Source organism: Aptenodytes forsteri, unplaced genomic scaffold (genome assembly GCF_000699145.1).
Source record: "Aptenodytes forsteri isolate BGI_AS27 unplaced genomic scaffold, ASM69914v1 Scaffold61, whole genome shotgun sequence".
In the NCBI taxonomy this organism is placed as follows: Eukaryota; Metazoa; Chordata; class Aves; order Sphenisciformes; family Spheniscidae; genus Aptenodytes; species Aptenodytes forsteri.
In genome coordinates this window covers 5,900,678-5,913,330 of record NW_008794443.1, presented here as the reverse complement: position 1 = coordinate 5,913,330, position 12,653 = coordinate 5,900,678, and the positions used below count along the sequence as shown (strand labels likewise).

At 43.1% G+C, this 12,653-nt stretch overlaps 2 protein-coding genes across 2 annotated transcripts in view; both read right to left on the bottom strand.

The window, feature by feature from the left end:
- The window catches only part of TTF2 (transcription termination factor 2), a 29,924-nt gene extending 29,586 nt beyond the window's left edge, over positions 1-338 (bottom strand). The window contains exon 1 of the mRNA XM_009289807.1: positions 227-338. Coding sequence (XP_009288082.1) covers positions 227-338 — 112 coding nt within the window. The remainder of the gene's footprint in view (positions 1-226) is intronic.
- A 2,137-nt stretch (positions 339-2,475) lies between these two features.
- On the bottom strand, positions 2,476-11,571 carry GPR161 (G protein-coupled receptor 161). Its single transcript, XM_009289694.2, has 5 exons — positions 11,189-11,571; positions 9,932-10,656; positions 8,313-8,417; positions 5,462-5,581; positions 2,476-3,203 (listed from the first exon to the last, which is right to left on the bottom strand). The coding sequence occupies exons 1-5, from the start codon at positions 11,554-11,556 to the stop codon at positions 2,956-2,958; spliced, it is 1,566 nt and encodes a 521-aa protein (XP_009287969.1). The 5' UTR covers positions 11,557-11,571; the 3' UTR covers positions 2,476-2,955.
- Positions 11,572-12,653: the final 1,082 nt, after the last annotated feature.

Genomic DNA, 12,653 nt, shown 5'->3' with positions numbered 1-12,653 from the left:
CTCGCGGGCTTGAGGCGCTCCCTGCCTTACACCAGGCGCCGCTCCGGGGCCAGCCCGCACCGCCCCCGAATCTTGCTTGGTGTTCAGACAGCTGCGCGGGACCACGCAGCACCTAAAGGCCGTTCCCACCGATTTTCACCGCGCTGGGGGCCTGTTTGACGGAGCGCACGGGGATGCGCTCGCTGCCTGTCCGGCGGGGAGCTCCCGCGCCTGGGGCCGCGGTTACCGGCTACGGCCGCGCACCGAAAGCTAGCCCGGTGGCGGGAGACCAGCGTTTCGCCCGGCGTGCGTCCCTGTACGGTGGAAACAGTTCCAGCTGCCGCTGCTGCCGGGTCCATCCGTTGAGTTCAATATACTTTTAAAAGTAAACTATTTAAAAATAAACTTAAGTCGAAATAACAGTTGTATAAACAAACACCGTGGGCCACCAGAAGCTGGAAACGGGGCTTTCTTCTTTTGTATTTGAGACGGGGAATACAGTTTTACAAAACGTGTGCATTTCTTAATAGCTGCTTTTGCAAATGACAATTCACGTGAGATAATGCCTCTGGTAATAACAGAATTACGGAAGGGTTATAATGTGTTTAGCAAAAATACTAACGACAATTACACTAAATAACGGATTAGTGAAACTAACACTGACAGCCAAATTCAGTCACGGTGTAAACTGATGCAACTCCACTGACCTGCCTGAAGGCTGAATTTGGCTCAGTACCTGTGTGAAAAACGTGCTTTTTACACAATACTAACAATTCTGTGCTTTCACATGTGCCTTGGAATATCTCCTCCTAAATACACACCGGTTTTGGCGAGCACCGACTTCACTCCGGCACAGTGCATTCCTACTCACGTGTGCCCTTTTCACATTCAGCGACAACTTTGCTCAGCTTGTTTCGAAGCAGGAATAAGAAATAAAAGGGATGCAGTCAAAAATACTTCAAGCCACCAGAGGCAAGCGTATACCTTAAGCAGTGCCGAGTACTACGAGCAACTGTGACTGTCATGTTAATGATAGCAATAATGACCTCAGTGCAGGACATTTCCTGGCAAATACCGGGATTTTTAATTATTTTTTTGTAATGAGTGCCCACAGGTGCCAATTAGCTAACACACTAGAAGCAAAAAATACAGGAATGAGGACCTCAGCGTTATTAGTCATTTCATTCCTGTATTCATTCCTTATGCAAAGAGCTGTTTTACTTGTGGTTAAGTGTTCTTGCTTTAACAGCCTGTTCTTAATCAGCAAACCATGTACTGAATTTTAAGCATGCAGTTAAATCTTACATGGGAATGTAATGGGATTCAGCCTAGTTCATAAAGTCAAGTTGCTTTGTCCAGAGATGGACGTAAGCTTGTGCTGAAATATATTTCTTTGTTGGGAACACAGACAAATAGGATGTCTAAATACAGTACTGGACTGAGGCTCTGCCTCAAAAACAGTTTGCTTTTAGGCCTCCAAGTAAGTCGCACACAGCCATAACTTAACAAGCATACACCCAGTTTTTGCCCAGACGGAAGCATCCTGCCCCCAATTTCCAAACAGTCTGCAGCAAAAACTCATATAAACCACTTCTGGGGAAAGGTGAAGGCAGGGGGGAGCAGACAGAGAGTAAACAAATGCAAATCCTTGGTCCTTAAGTAAATTTGCTACTGACATCCACCCCAAGAAGTTATCCTACTCGCTTATGTCTCCCTCTCTTTGAAAGCAGCAGTAAGGCAGGGCTGTAACCCGCACAAAGGAAGGAAGGGGCCAGCCCGGGAAGGCACAGAAAGGTTCCTGAAGACGGGCATTCTCCTATGATCCACTTCATCCCTCTTTTTGTAATAAACCTTTCCACCTTTGCAGCATGTTTCATTGCCAGCAGCTTGACTGTTGCCGAGTTCCCCTTCTTTGGCAAGCAGGGCTGACCGACCCTCTCACAAAGGCCTAACAAGGTAATGTCTGTACAGTGCTTAAGAACATGCAAAGTGCAATATAAGTGCCAAATGTTCTTATTTTAGAGCTTAATGAATTAATACTCCAAGAAATATACGCACTGAGGTAACTATTGCTTAAATACTACATTCCCTCACGATTAAAAAAAACCCCCAAAACCTCAGAACCTTTCTCTCTAGATAGGTGAATCCTGACTATAAAGTGGTAATACCTTATTTATATTCTGTCAAGATTACCACAGCCGTAGAGTGCCCTTTCAGTAAAAGCAAAACTGGGGAAGTGAATTGAAGTTCTCAGAGAAACTAAGAACTCTGCATTGATGATTTCCTCAAATACCACTCTCTGTCGTATTTTCAGCACAGGTCTGCTTCCACCCATTACACCTAGAGAAGCTGGTGGGTCGTAATGCAGAAGCAATGCACAATCCAGTTTCAGATCTGGCATTCTGATGGCTGAACAGCCAGAAATATCCACTAGTAAGGGTAAGTAGGACCATAATCTGCATGAGCTCTCTGAAAAGTTCAGGTTTTGTCCCTTAGTGAAGTCCATGCTCCATCATTTGAGAGTCTGTGACAGTAAGGCTGTATGTAGTATCCAATGCACATCAGAGCACTCCAGCTATCAAGGATAAACTGATTATTCTGGTGGTCAAAAGGATCAATGCAATAATGAATTAAACACTGCACATACTTTTCCTTTTTCATTCCTGTATCCACTTTGGCCAATAATGAACCCAAGATTCGACAGACTAATGATCTGGTCGATGAAACCAAACCCTGCATTCCTATGCACTGTGTGATAAGATTTAAGACATGGCACAAAAGAGTCAATAGCACCCTAACCAGTAAACAAATACTGCTGTAAAATGCTGATGTAAGTACCAGAATTCAGCTGGTTTTCAAGTGTTGAAAGAACACTGAAAACATCCCGACAAGGCATCCTGGTTCTGTGAAAACAGTAACAGCTGTAGCAGGTCCCGCTTAGTGGTTTCACTCTGTTTTCTTACTCCAGTGCTCCTGTCAAACACTCCCTTCATCAATGCTCTGCAACTGAAGTCTTTGGCTAGCATGGGGCCTGATACCACGCCGTGTGTTCACACTGCTTCCTGGAAGAGTCCGTACAGGGAACAGAGCTCCTGGTAAAGCATCTTCCCCAAACAAACTGATTTTTACATCAGCTTCAATAGCTCTTGCTAAACTGGATGCGTAACTGTCCAGAGATTTATGGACTTCGGCTTTTACATGAAGAACAGAATTCTTTGCAGCTTCTGAAAAAAAAGGCAACATAGCAGAAAATTAAGTTGATCAGCATGGCTGCGCAAATACTTGAAGACTAATATTGATCCTTTTGTAAAGGTATGATCATGCCTTCTGCAAAATAACTACCTTGCAGAGCACATTTACCGACAATACCTGGGGTTCCTAAATCATTCTATGAACACAAAGCTTCAGAGTGACCTTGACAGGTCAAGCAGATAAAGATTACCTCCAATTCAAGTGGGGAAAAAAAAAAAGATCTAATGAAACAAAGTGCTTATACACATATGTTTAACTTTGAATTAAGTGTATGTTGAGTGATTTTCTGAACTTGAACCTATGCACACAGAATTTTATTGGTCCGAATTTGTACCCAACTGAAGTCAACAGCCTGGTTTCTGCTTACTACGTGGAGTCCAGGATTAGGGACAATGGGAACTGTCTGGCATCAGACAAGAATTCATGCAGAAGACGGGAACAGAACCCTCAATTTGTACTTCCTCTGCTGTAAGCACAACTTACAGCCTTACAGGGATTCTCAGTGCATTTGGACTAAGATCTTGCACTTCATTGACATGAACAGTGCAGTTTAAGAGCTATTTTATAACAGGTTTTAAGCCCAGCAAACACCAGACTTTGTGTTTATGGATTAACAGTCCCCAGATTCCAAGGGCTTCTTCCAAGTCATGATTAAAATCACCAGTCTGCTGTCCTTAGGCTTAGATTGGTTCCAGCCACACTGTGGGACCCAGTTCCACTTCCAGTGGGGAAGTTGCAGAGCTCTCCACACCAGGAGAGGTTGAAGACTGCAGTTGCAGACAGTAGTACGCTTCTTCCTAACCTTTTATTACCTTGGATACACCTGCCCTTCAGCATTAATGTAGTTGCTTTTGTAGCATCTAGAGAGGTATTCTCTACCCACCAACATGTTGGGCAACACAGGTGTTCATCCTAAATGTAATCCTTCCATGAGGCTGCCGAAATAATTTAAAATCTCAGAGATCGCAAAAACCCTGACACATGCCAGGGAGAACTGCTAAACCTGTGGGGAACTTCTGCACTAAGACCTCCCTCTTTCACTGAACTGCACAGAAAAATATGCAGCGCACTCCACACCAGGAGAGGTTGAAGACTGCAGTTGACGACAGTAGTACGCTTCTTCCTAACCTTTTATTACCTTGGATACACCTGCCCTTCAGCATTGTAGTTGCTTTTGTAGCATCTAGAGAGGTATTCTCTACCCACCAACATGTTGGGCAACACCTGCAAAAAACCCCCCCCCTTTCACTGAACTCCACAAAAAAAAAAAAAAAAAGCCTGCCCCTACATAATCAGTCAGAAAGATAATGGGAAACATACGGTAATGTATTTGTCCAAGGAAATAATCAGCTCATGCTGGGAAGAGGGCAAGAGTGAATTTTGCCAAGATGTTTGAAGAGAAAATTCCACAGAAAGAGTCTTCTCATTATTTCAGAATCATAAAAATCGGTCAGGTTTTATTATTACTTGATTCTTAAAGGCATTCTACTCATTTTTGTACTATCCACAATCATTTATTGTTCAGGAAATTCAGTTGTTATTATCAAGTCTTCTAGACCATATTATTGTAACTATCAGCTTAAATGAAACTGTTTGCCATATTTTACAGATATGGCAAACATATCTGTACATATCTGTATCACAGCAACACTTTGCTAGCACAGAATCAACAAGTGAGTTGACTGAAAAAAAAAGTGCATGTGGTTCATTTATTTTTCACCCATATCTGCTGAGAAACATACTCAGCAAAGTAAATGAAGTTAAGTAAAAAAAAGTAAGTGAAACAGAATGAAATTACATTCAAACCATTAAAGTCTGTAAATGGAAGAATTTCAAGTCTGTGACTGACAAAGTTGGGAGGAGGCAGCAAATGAGAAACACCAGGATAATGGAATCAGAGTATAAGGGCAGGAAAAAGTATTCCTTGAGAAACAGAAAACAGACTGCAACAGCCACCAGATGAGTGGAGCTGCAGAGGGATACTGCTGTGCAACATAAATGATGTGTACGCAGGGAATGCCAACTTCTGAATCTTGTCCTTCTCTGTTGCTACTTGAGAACTGGAAGAAAGACCTGATCTTACTTTCTGTTGTACCTGCATGAATGGTCAGGTATGTCAAGATGACCAGTGGTCAGGTATGTTTTAAGGCAATTCTGAAGGTCCTGGGAGGCTTCCCGAGCAGGCAATATAGTTGGTTCTGAGCATCTCCATACTTACCCCTAAACCCACCTTTAATTTGCTCTACTTCATCTTCGAACGTCACTGAACTCCTCCTTCGAGGAGGACAGATGCAGTGTGGGGCATGAGGGCCATCTGAGCTATAATCTTCAAGAAGCATTGCATCTGTTCCTGAAACAAAGCAAGAGTTCTCAAGCAAAACAGACTAACACTGGGATACAATATTTAAGCGGTGGCAAAAACCTTTCATTCTATAGCAGTTCCTTCAAAAGATGTCTAAACCCAGCTTTTGCGAGTAAAATTTCAGCTTGAATTAAACACTGCACAGAAAAAGAATGAGGTCAGAGTTTTCATTGAAAGGATTTGGAAATCTTTTCTCATTAGCCATCTAAAAACTCAAGCAGCTCCGAAATGCTCAGCTGCGGAGCTTGTAATGTCAATAGGACAGCAGACAAAGGTGAAACCTTACCTTCAGTAAATAAAGGGTGAAGTTGAGGACAACTTCCCCCATCTCCTGATGAAGACAAGACGCTCACAATGGCTACCTGAGAGGCAGATGACCATAGCTGCCAAACGTCACGTTTGTAATCAGACCTGGATGGAAATGTGAACTGGAGAGTTTTTCTGTTCAATTTAGCCTGTCTCTAATAACCTATTTTGACTTTCTTGAAGTGTATTTTAATGGGGAAAAATCCCTTGCTGGTTAGGAATGATTTTTGTCCAATGAGTCATTTTATCAGTTTAGGAGTGATTTTTTTATTTTACCTCCCTGCAGTTGCTTTGCACCTTTCTAATATAAAATAGAGTTTACAAGCACAAAGAAATTTATCTAGGCATCTCTGCAATATTTTCACACAAAGGGCAAGACTGCAGCCTAGTCCTCCCTCACGATGCTGGTCTCTGCTGTGTAAGGGAGAAGCGGAGCAAGCACTTCGGGGAGACACTAGGACAGCGCTGAGTGAGCAGTCCTCAGGGAAGCTGCTCTTGGAAGACACAGCCTGCACACACTCGATACGTGACACTTTACTATCAGTCCATTTACTCCTGTGGTGTGACAACAGGCCTAGGACAAAGAGCCTTTGCAGGTTTCATAACTCCTCCAGATGGTGGCTTCACATCCCTCTTCAGCCACTTGACTGCTTTTGATCCCCAAATTTATTCTTTTTGCAATAAGAACGTGTTCCAGTGCCCATTTTACAGAAAGCGAGACAAAGGCATGGCGGGGGGTGTACCTCTAGACAACATACTGCTCCATAGGTCTACTCTTTGCTGACAATTCATTGTGATACAGCAAAGTGATAAACTTTTTAAGGTGAAACTTTTGTGTTCTGTCATACACCTCCCTCCAGCACACAAGAAAGAGAACAAGCTGCTGCCCTAATACACAGTCCCAAATCAGCTAACAACTTTCTGTGCTGTTCTGTGCATCAGCTGGGTTTGAGGCTGTCTACTGAAAACAGTAGACTCTTACTGATCTCCAAGGGTACAGAATCCACTTCAGAAACATGGTGTGCAATGGAAGGGTGGCACTAGGAAGAAAGAGATACTTTCTTCCATGGAGCAGAATTTTAGTGCATTTTTTCAAATGCACTAGTTCAGTGCATTTTTTCAAATAAGGCTAGTGAAGAGACTAGCCTCTTATTCTTACAGGGCAGATCTTTGTCCTTGGAATAACTGATATTAAGGCAGCATTTCTAGCAACCAGGACTCTGGTCTCCCACTTTAGTATTTTGTAACCAGCTGGCACCACTTGGATTTTTTCCTCTCCTACTACTTCATCTGCTTTTCACAACACAAAAAGCCCAGCTTCTGTTTACCAAGGCAGGTAAAGTTGCAACTGCCTCACAGGCCACAGTATCATGTACTACAGAAGGCAGCATTGAAGAGAGACTAAGACTTTAGTTCCTGGTCTTTAGTTCCTCACAGTAAAGGCATCCCGTGAAACAGCATTTCACAAGGCTGATCACTGTGTATCCATTCCCAGGCTATGGACTGTACCCCCTCCATAACAAACAGTGGCACTCCTAACAGCATTAGGTAGGTATTTGGTTTGTCCATTTGTTTAAACTGCTCAGTACCGTTCCTCAAAAGATGATAACACAACATCCTCTTAACTGAGGCAGGTTTACCAGGATGCTATTCTCCTTTATCCCATACAGCTGCAGAATACCCACAACAGGCATAAAATTACCAGCGTAAAACAACTACCAAAATAAATCCCAGCTCCATGGACTTCTTTTACAAAAGTAAGAAACAAACCTCTAACACCAGGCAAATGTCAGAAGATCACCCTCTGGTGTCTCTAGAGCAGAAATACTCTTTAAAGTAACTAGCGCAGTTAAGGAGTGGTAGCTGAACTAACTGCAAGAAAAATCTAGCTACAGTTCTGGATAGAAAGTTACCGTTAGAACTCTTTTTTCCCTTTTCCAAACCATCTTCAGTTGAGAGATCTTAAGTAGTGATGCAATCATAAGCTGAAACCGTCCTAAGTGTTTATGTTTACACTGCAGGATGAACAAGACAAGGTCTCTTACAAACTAGGAAACGGAGAACCACATTCTCCCCAGCACTTTGTTGCTCTGTTCCTTGCGGATACAGGAAAGTCCCTGAAGAACGATAGAAACTAAAGGAGAAGGGCACAAAAGCAGTGAGTCTTGTTCCCAGGACACATTGTCAAGGGAGGATCATCATTCCTTAGAGTAAACAGTATTTTGCAGGTAAATATATTGAGAGTAAGGAAGGAAAAAAACAACTGCAGCAGTTTTGTTGTAACAGCTGGAACAGATGCTTCATGTCATCCATCCACCAAGACATCTGTGTGTAAATAGACTATCCCAGAGAGTTCTGCCAAGTTACAAGTGCAATCTTCTGCCCAAGAAAAGAGAGCAAGAGACTTAGTTACCTGAATCCTGTGAGCAGCTGAAACCTGTGTCTCCTGTGCTGCTGCTGTTTCCTAATGGCCGCCCACCTGCCATGAGGGCAGTGAGATGAGGAGATAGTCCCAAATCTGTAAGAGAGTTTAATTCTCATTACACAATGAATGTTTAAGGGGTCTACAATAGTAAAAACCTCTTCCCACTCTACTGCCTTATTTACTGTTCTATGTATAAAACTCACCCAGCCAGCTGATCCGGAGTGCACAGCATCTGGACTTTCAACCTTAGAAATCCAGTCAACAGCTTTCAGGTATCCCCGGAGTCTTTCCATACGGCAAGCCTCCTTTCCACCTGCACCATCTCCCCTCTCACTCTTTTTGCTATTGCATGTGTTTTATCAGCCAGCCAGGCTGAACACAGAGCATATGCACTCAGACAGATGTTTTTGCCAGACACCTGCTAGACAGAGAATAAGCTGGTAGCCACCAGCAGCTGTGACAGGCCATTAGTGCGGCAGGAAGCTCATGGGCAAGGCTGGGGCACTGATGCGCCTGGCTTCTTTCAAATCCCCAAAACAAGAAGGGAGGAGATTCTAGGATTCTTACAAAGGTGCTGTCTTTGGATCCCACTTCAAGATTTTGTTGCGGGTTTCGCTGTTTTTTTTTTTTTCCCCTCCCTATCAGCCTCTAGCTAATACACCCGATAAATCTGAAGCTGTCAGCTTCTTATCACTTGGAAAGAGAGAGATTTCCCATCTTTTCCCTCCTACCCCAGTTCCCAATGTATTCATCCATAGCATCTCCTGGATACAGATTTGCCAAAGCTCCTGCAGCTTGTAATGTGGCTGCAGCTGCAGAACTCTTTCATTTAGATGGGAGTCTCTCCCAGTGATCTCAGGTTGCAGAAAAGATAACTGATGCCTTGCTGCTCTCCCCTTCCTTCTGCATTTTAGATTTTCCTACCCAATTAAATAACTTCTGTTCCTGCCTCTGCATAAAATGTCCCAAGGAACCCTGTGAAGATGTTCTATTTTGGAAGCTTCTGAACAGGACCAGGGAAATGATCAAAAATCAGAATTTTGTTGCATTGCTACTTTAAAACAAAAAACCAAAAAAGCGCTCAGCCTGCAACTTGGGGAGACATCAAATAGTTTTACTCTTTTACATAGTTTTGCTTTATGACCTTTTCTTCACAACCATTAAGCCTAAAAACTGAATTTACAGAAATAGTAACACCAGTGTAACTTTAGTGAATCTCAAAGAGTTGTAGCATTAAAGCCAGGAATCAAAGAACAAGTTCTGCAAAATGTACTATGGGTAGTGCTCAAATCTGGGTAACACAAAACGGTAGGCACATGAAAGGAAATGCTTGAGAAAAGAAGAAAATAAATTACTTTTATTAACCTCATCATTATGTCTTCTCTGGCAGAGAAGATTTTACTAGAGTAGGAGAAAGAGGTTAACTCCCACAAAAAGAAAATTCCTCCTTTCAAGTGTCCATGATAACCTGAACAAAAGACTGCTGAAACCTCCAGAAACATCCCACTTTGTTTACAGAGCCCTGATACATGCCAAGCACACGCAGACATTAAGCCTTGCTCTTACTGGTATTAAGGAAGAGTGTCTTTTGCGGCCATGCGCCTTACCTGTGATCCTATTGGAAATGCTGAATAACCTCGATGTCCTATGCCGCTGAACAAAGGACTCGCGATAATACCGATCCCCAAAGCACATTCCTAGTAGTTCCTTGCGCACTGTCTTGTTCCACAGTCCATAAATTAGTGGATGGCAAATGGCACTGGAAAAGGACAACCACGTAGCTAATGTCTCCAAGGCAGGGGAAATACTATTTTTTCCCCAAAGTGCCTCTGATGTAATTACTACCATGTAAGGCCCCCACGTAATCACGAAAGCACCGATGACAACCAAGATGGTTATGAAAGCTTTGCACTGGTTGGCTGAGTAGACAACCCCTTGGAAAGCATTCCTTCGGCTGCCAGAAGAGGACGTGGAGGTGCTGGAGTTCTTCCTCCCGTTCCTCTGGGAGTCCTCCTCCACAATGATAACACTACCACAGTGGATTTTGCGGGCCTTAATCCTTGCCACGCGGAAGATGAATCCATAGCAGATCATCATGACCACAAAAGGCAGCAACGCGCACCAGATCTGCCAAAAGGCAGTGTAGCCAGCCTCTTTATGCCAGGCCACCACACACATCCACTTGAATTGGTCAAACTCCAAAGACGACCAGCCGAAAAGGGGAGGGAGGCAGCCAATAAGGGAATGTAGCCACACATACACAAGAGCTACCACTGCTCTATTGCCTGTTATCTTCATTGGGTAAACCATCGGGTACAGGACAGCATAGTATCTGGTGGACAAGAAAAGAAAGAGTCAACAGGAACACAAAAGACATACAATAAAAAAAGGAACATATTTTAATGATGTTGATATCTAGTTCTCTTTTCTCGAAACCTCGAAGCGGGCTCAGGGACCCTGTTTATAAAAATAATTACATGTAAAAAAACATATCATTGCAGGCAAGATTGTAAAACTTGGCTGAAGGCTCACATGCAGCTATTAAATCTGTCCCTATGTGTGAGTGCATGCTTAGGGTATAATCTGGAATTTTAAGTCATTATTTCTTGTTTCTCATGTAGTATGTTATTATACCATCAACAGCTTTAAAAAACTCTAGATGCATGTCCGCATTTTGCATTATTGATGACATCACATTCTTCTGTTCTGTATCAAAATTTCACAAGGGGCTGAAGGAAAAATGACACCACAACAGTATGCAATGTTATCCACTACAACGGTACGCAACTCTGTGAACAGCCAGCAAGTCACTCTATGGAATGACTATGCAATTCGTTACAATTCATTAGAAAAGAGCTGCTTACCGGTCTATAGCTATGAGTCCGAGAGTAAGCATGCTGGCTGAGCTGATCAGCATGTAGAGCAGGGCTGAGAAATTGCACCAAACAACTCCGAAGATCCATTCCCGCCTGATGGAGCTGGTGACAACAAAAGGCAGCACCAGTACAGAGAGTAGAAAGTTGGAGAGGGTCAGGCTGAACACAAACTTGTTGCTCAACGTGAGAAGGTAAGACTTCCGATAGAGGGTGACGACAATCACCAGGTTGCCCAAACAGATGAAAATAGCAATGACGATTATAGCAATGGACTCTGTTACTCTGACTGCCCCGTCTTCCTGCGTGGTGAGGTTCCTCAGGCCCTTCACATTGCTGAGGGAGGAATTGCTGCTCATGGTCAGAGCGTGCAGAGCTGGAGCAGCCAAGACATGCTGAGCAGCTAGAAGCAGAACAATGCTCAGAAACATTCAGGCAAGATTTCTTCAAACTCTCTCCAAAGACTGGAGGCTCTTTTGCCTGTGTTAATTAAAATTTACCTGTAGGATGCAGGAAACCATTTTAGATGGCAAAGCGAAGGGGCAGGAAATTGCCTATGGGTACACCAAAGATGTCAGTGACAGAGCCAAGCCTAGAACAGGGAAGAAACTGTCTAAAAGAGAAAAAGAAGTGGAGGGGGGAAACAAGGAAGAAAATTAGCACATTTTACTTTAAAATTTTCTAAGGATCTTACTTGTTTCTAAGCCCTACTTACCAGCTGTGCATCTCACTCAGTCCCTTCATCTAGGCTGTGAAGAAACAACCAGAATGTCATTATCAGTCTTTGGTTCTCTCACTTTAAAAAAAGAAACTTTTTTTTTTTTTTAAATTCTGCCTGTTTATCCTGATTGTTACCTTATATTCTGCCTATGCAGCATTTGCTGGTGGTCTGTGGATGCCTGGCTAGTCATACACTGCTGACTCTTTCTTAACAGTTGCTAAGTAACATTCAAAGACTCAGGGATCATTGCACGTACTCTTCTAACATCGCTTCTCTATGTTCATAATCACCTTAGCTACAGCGGTGATTCTATTTTACTGCCAATACCAAAGGACTGGGGGAACTGGCTTTCTGTACATGAGGTTCGAAAGACACTTCTGTGCATTAAGCCGTGGTCCACCCTACAGAAATGTTTAAGAACCTTTAACCCCTGACTTCTCAGTGTTAGCATCCATCCCACTGACTCACAACCTTTTTCTGAAACCTTATATTTCTCCCAATTCCTTAGCAGCCTTTTCCCCGCTGTCTCCAACAGGCACTACTATCTACTTCATTCAATCCTGCACCCATCTGCAGGCCAGCACACTGAAGAAAAACCACCACCGAAAATGCAACTATGCAAACCAGAAAACTAAAGAGTCCACCAATTAATATAAAGTTGATATTAGCATTTCTTGGAAATTAGGGACTCGGGGAAAGTTATCTCAGCTAACTCTGTGGCTGGGGTCACTCATC

Bases quoted from the DNA above. Each gene is read 5' to 3' on its own strand.
- GPR161 (XM_009289694.2), bottom strand. From the start codon at position 11,556: ATGAGCAGCAATTCCTCCCTCAGCAATGTGAAGGGCCTGAGGAACCTC. The intron at 8,418-9,931 runs GTAAGGCGCATG...ACTCTCTTACAG, and splicing joins CATTTCCAATAGGATCACAG to ATTTGGGACTATCTCCTCAT. The intron at 3,204-5,461 runs GTGGGTTTAGGG...CTTTTTTTTCAG, and splicing joins TGAAGTAGAGCAAATTAAAG to AAGCTGCAAAGAATTCTGTT.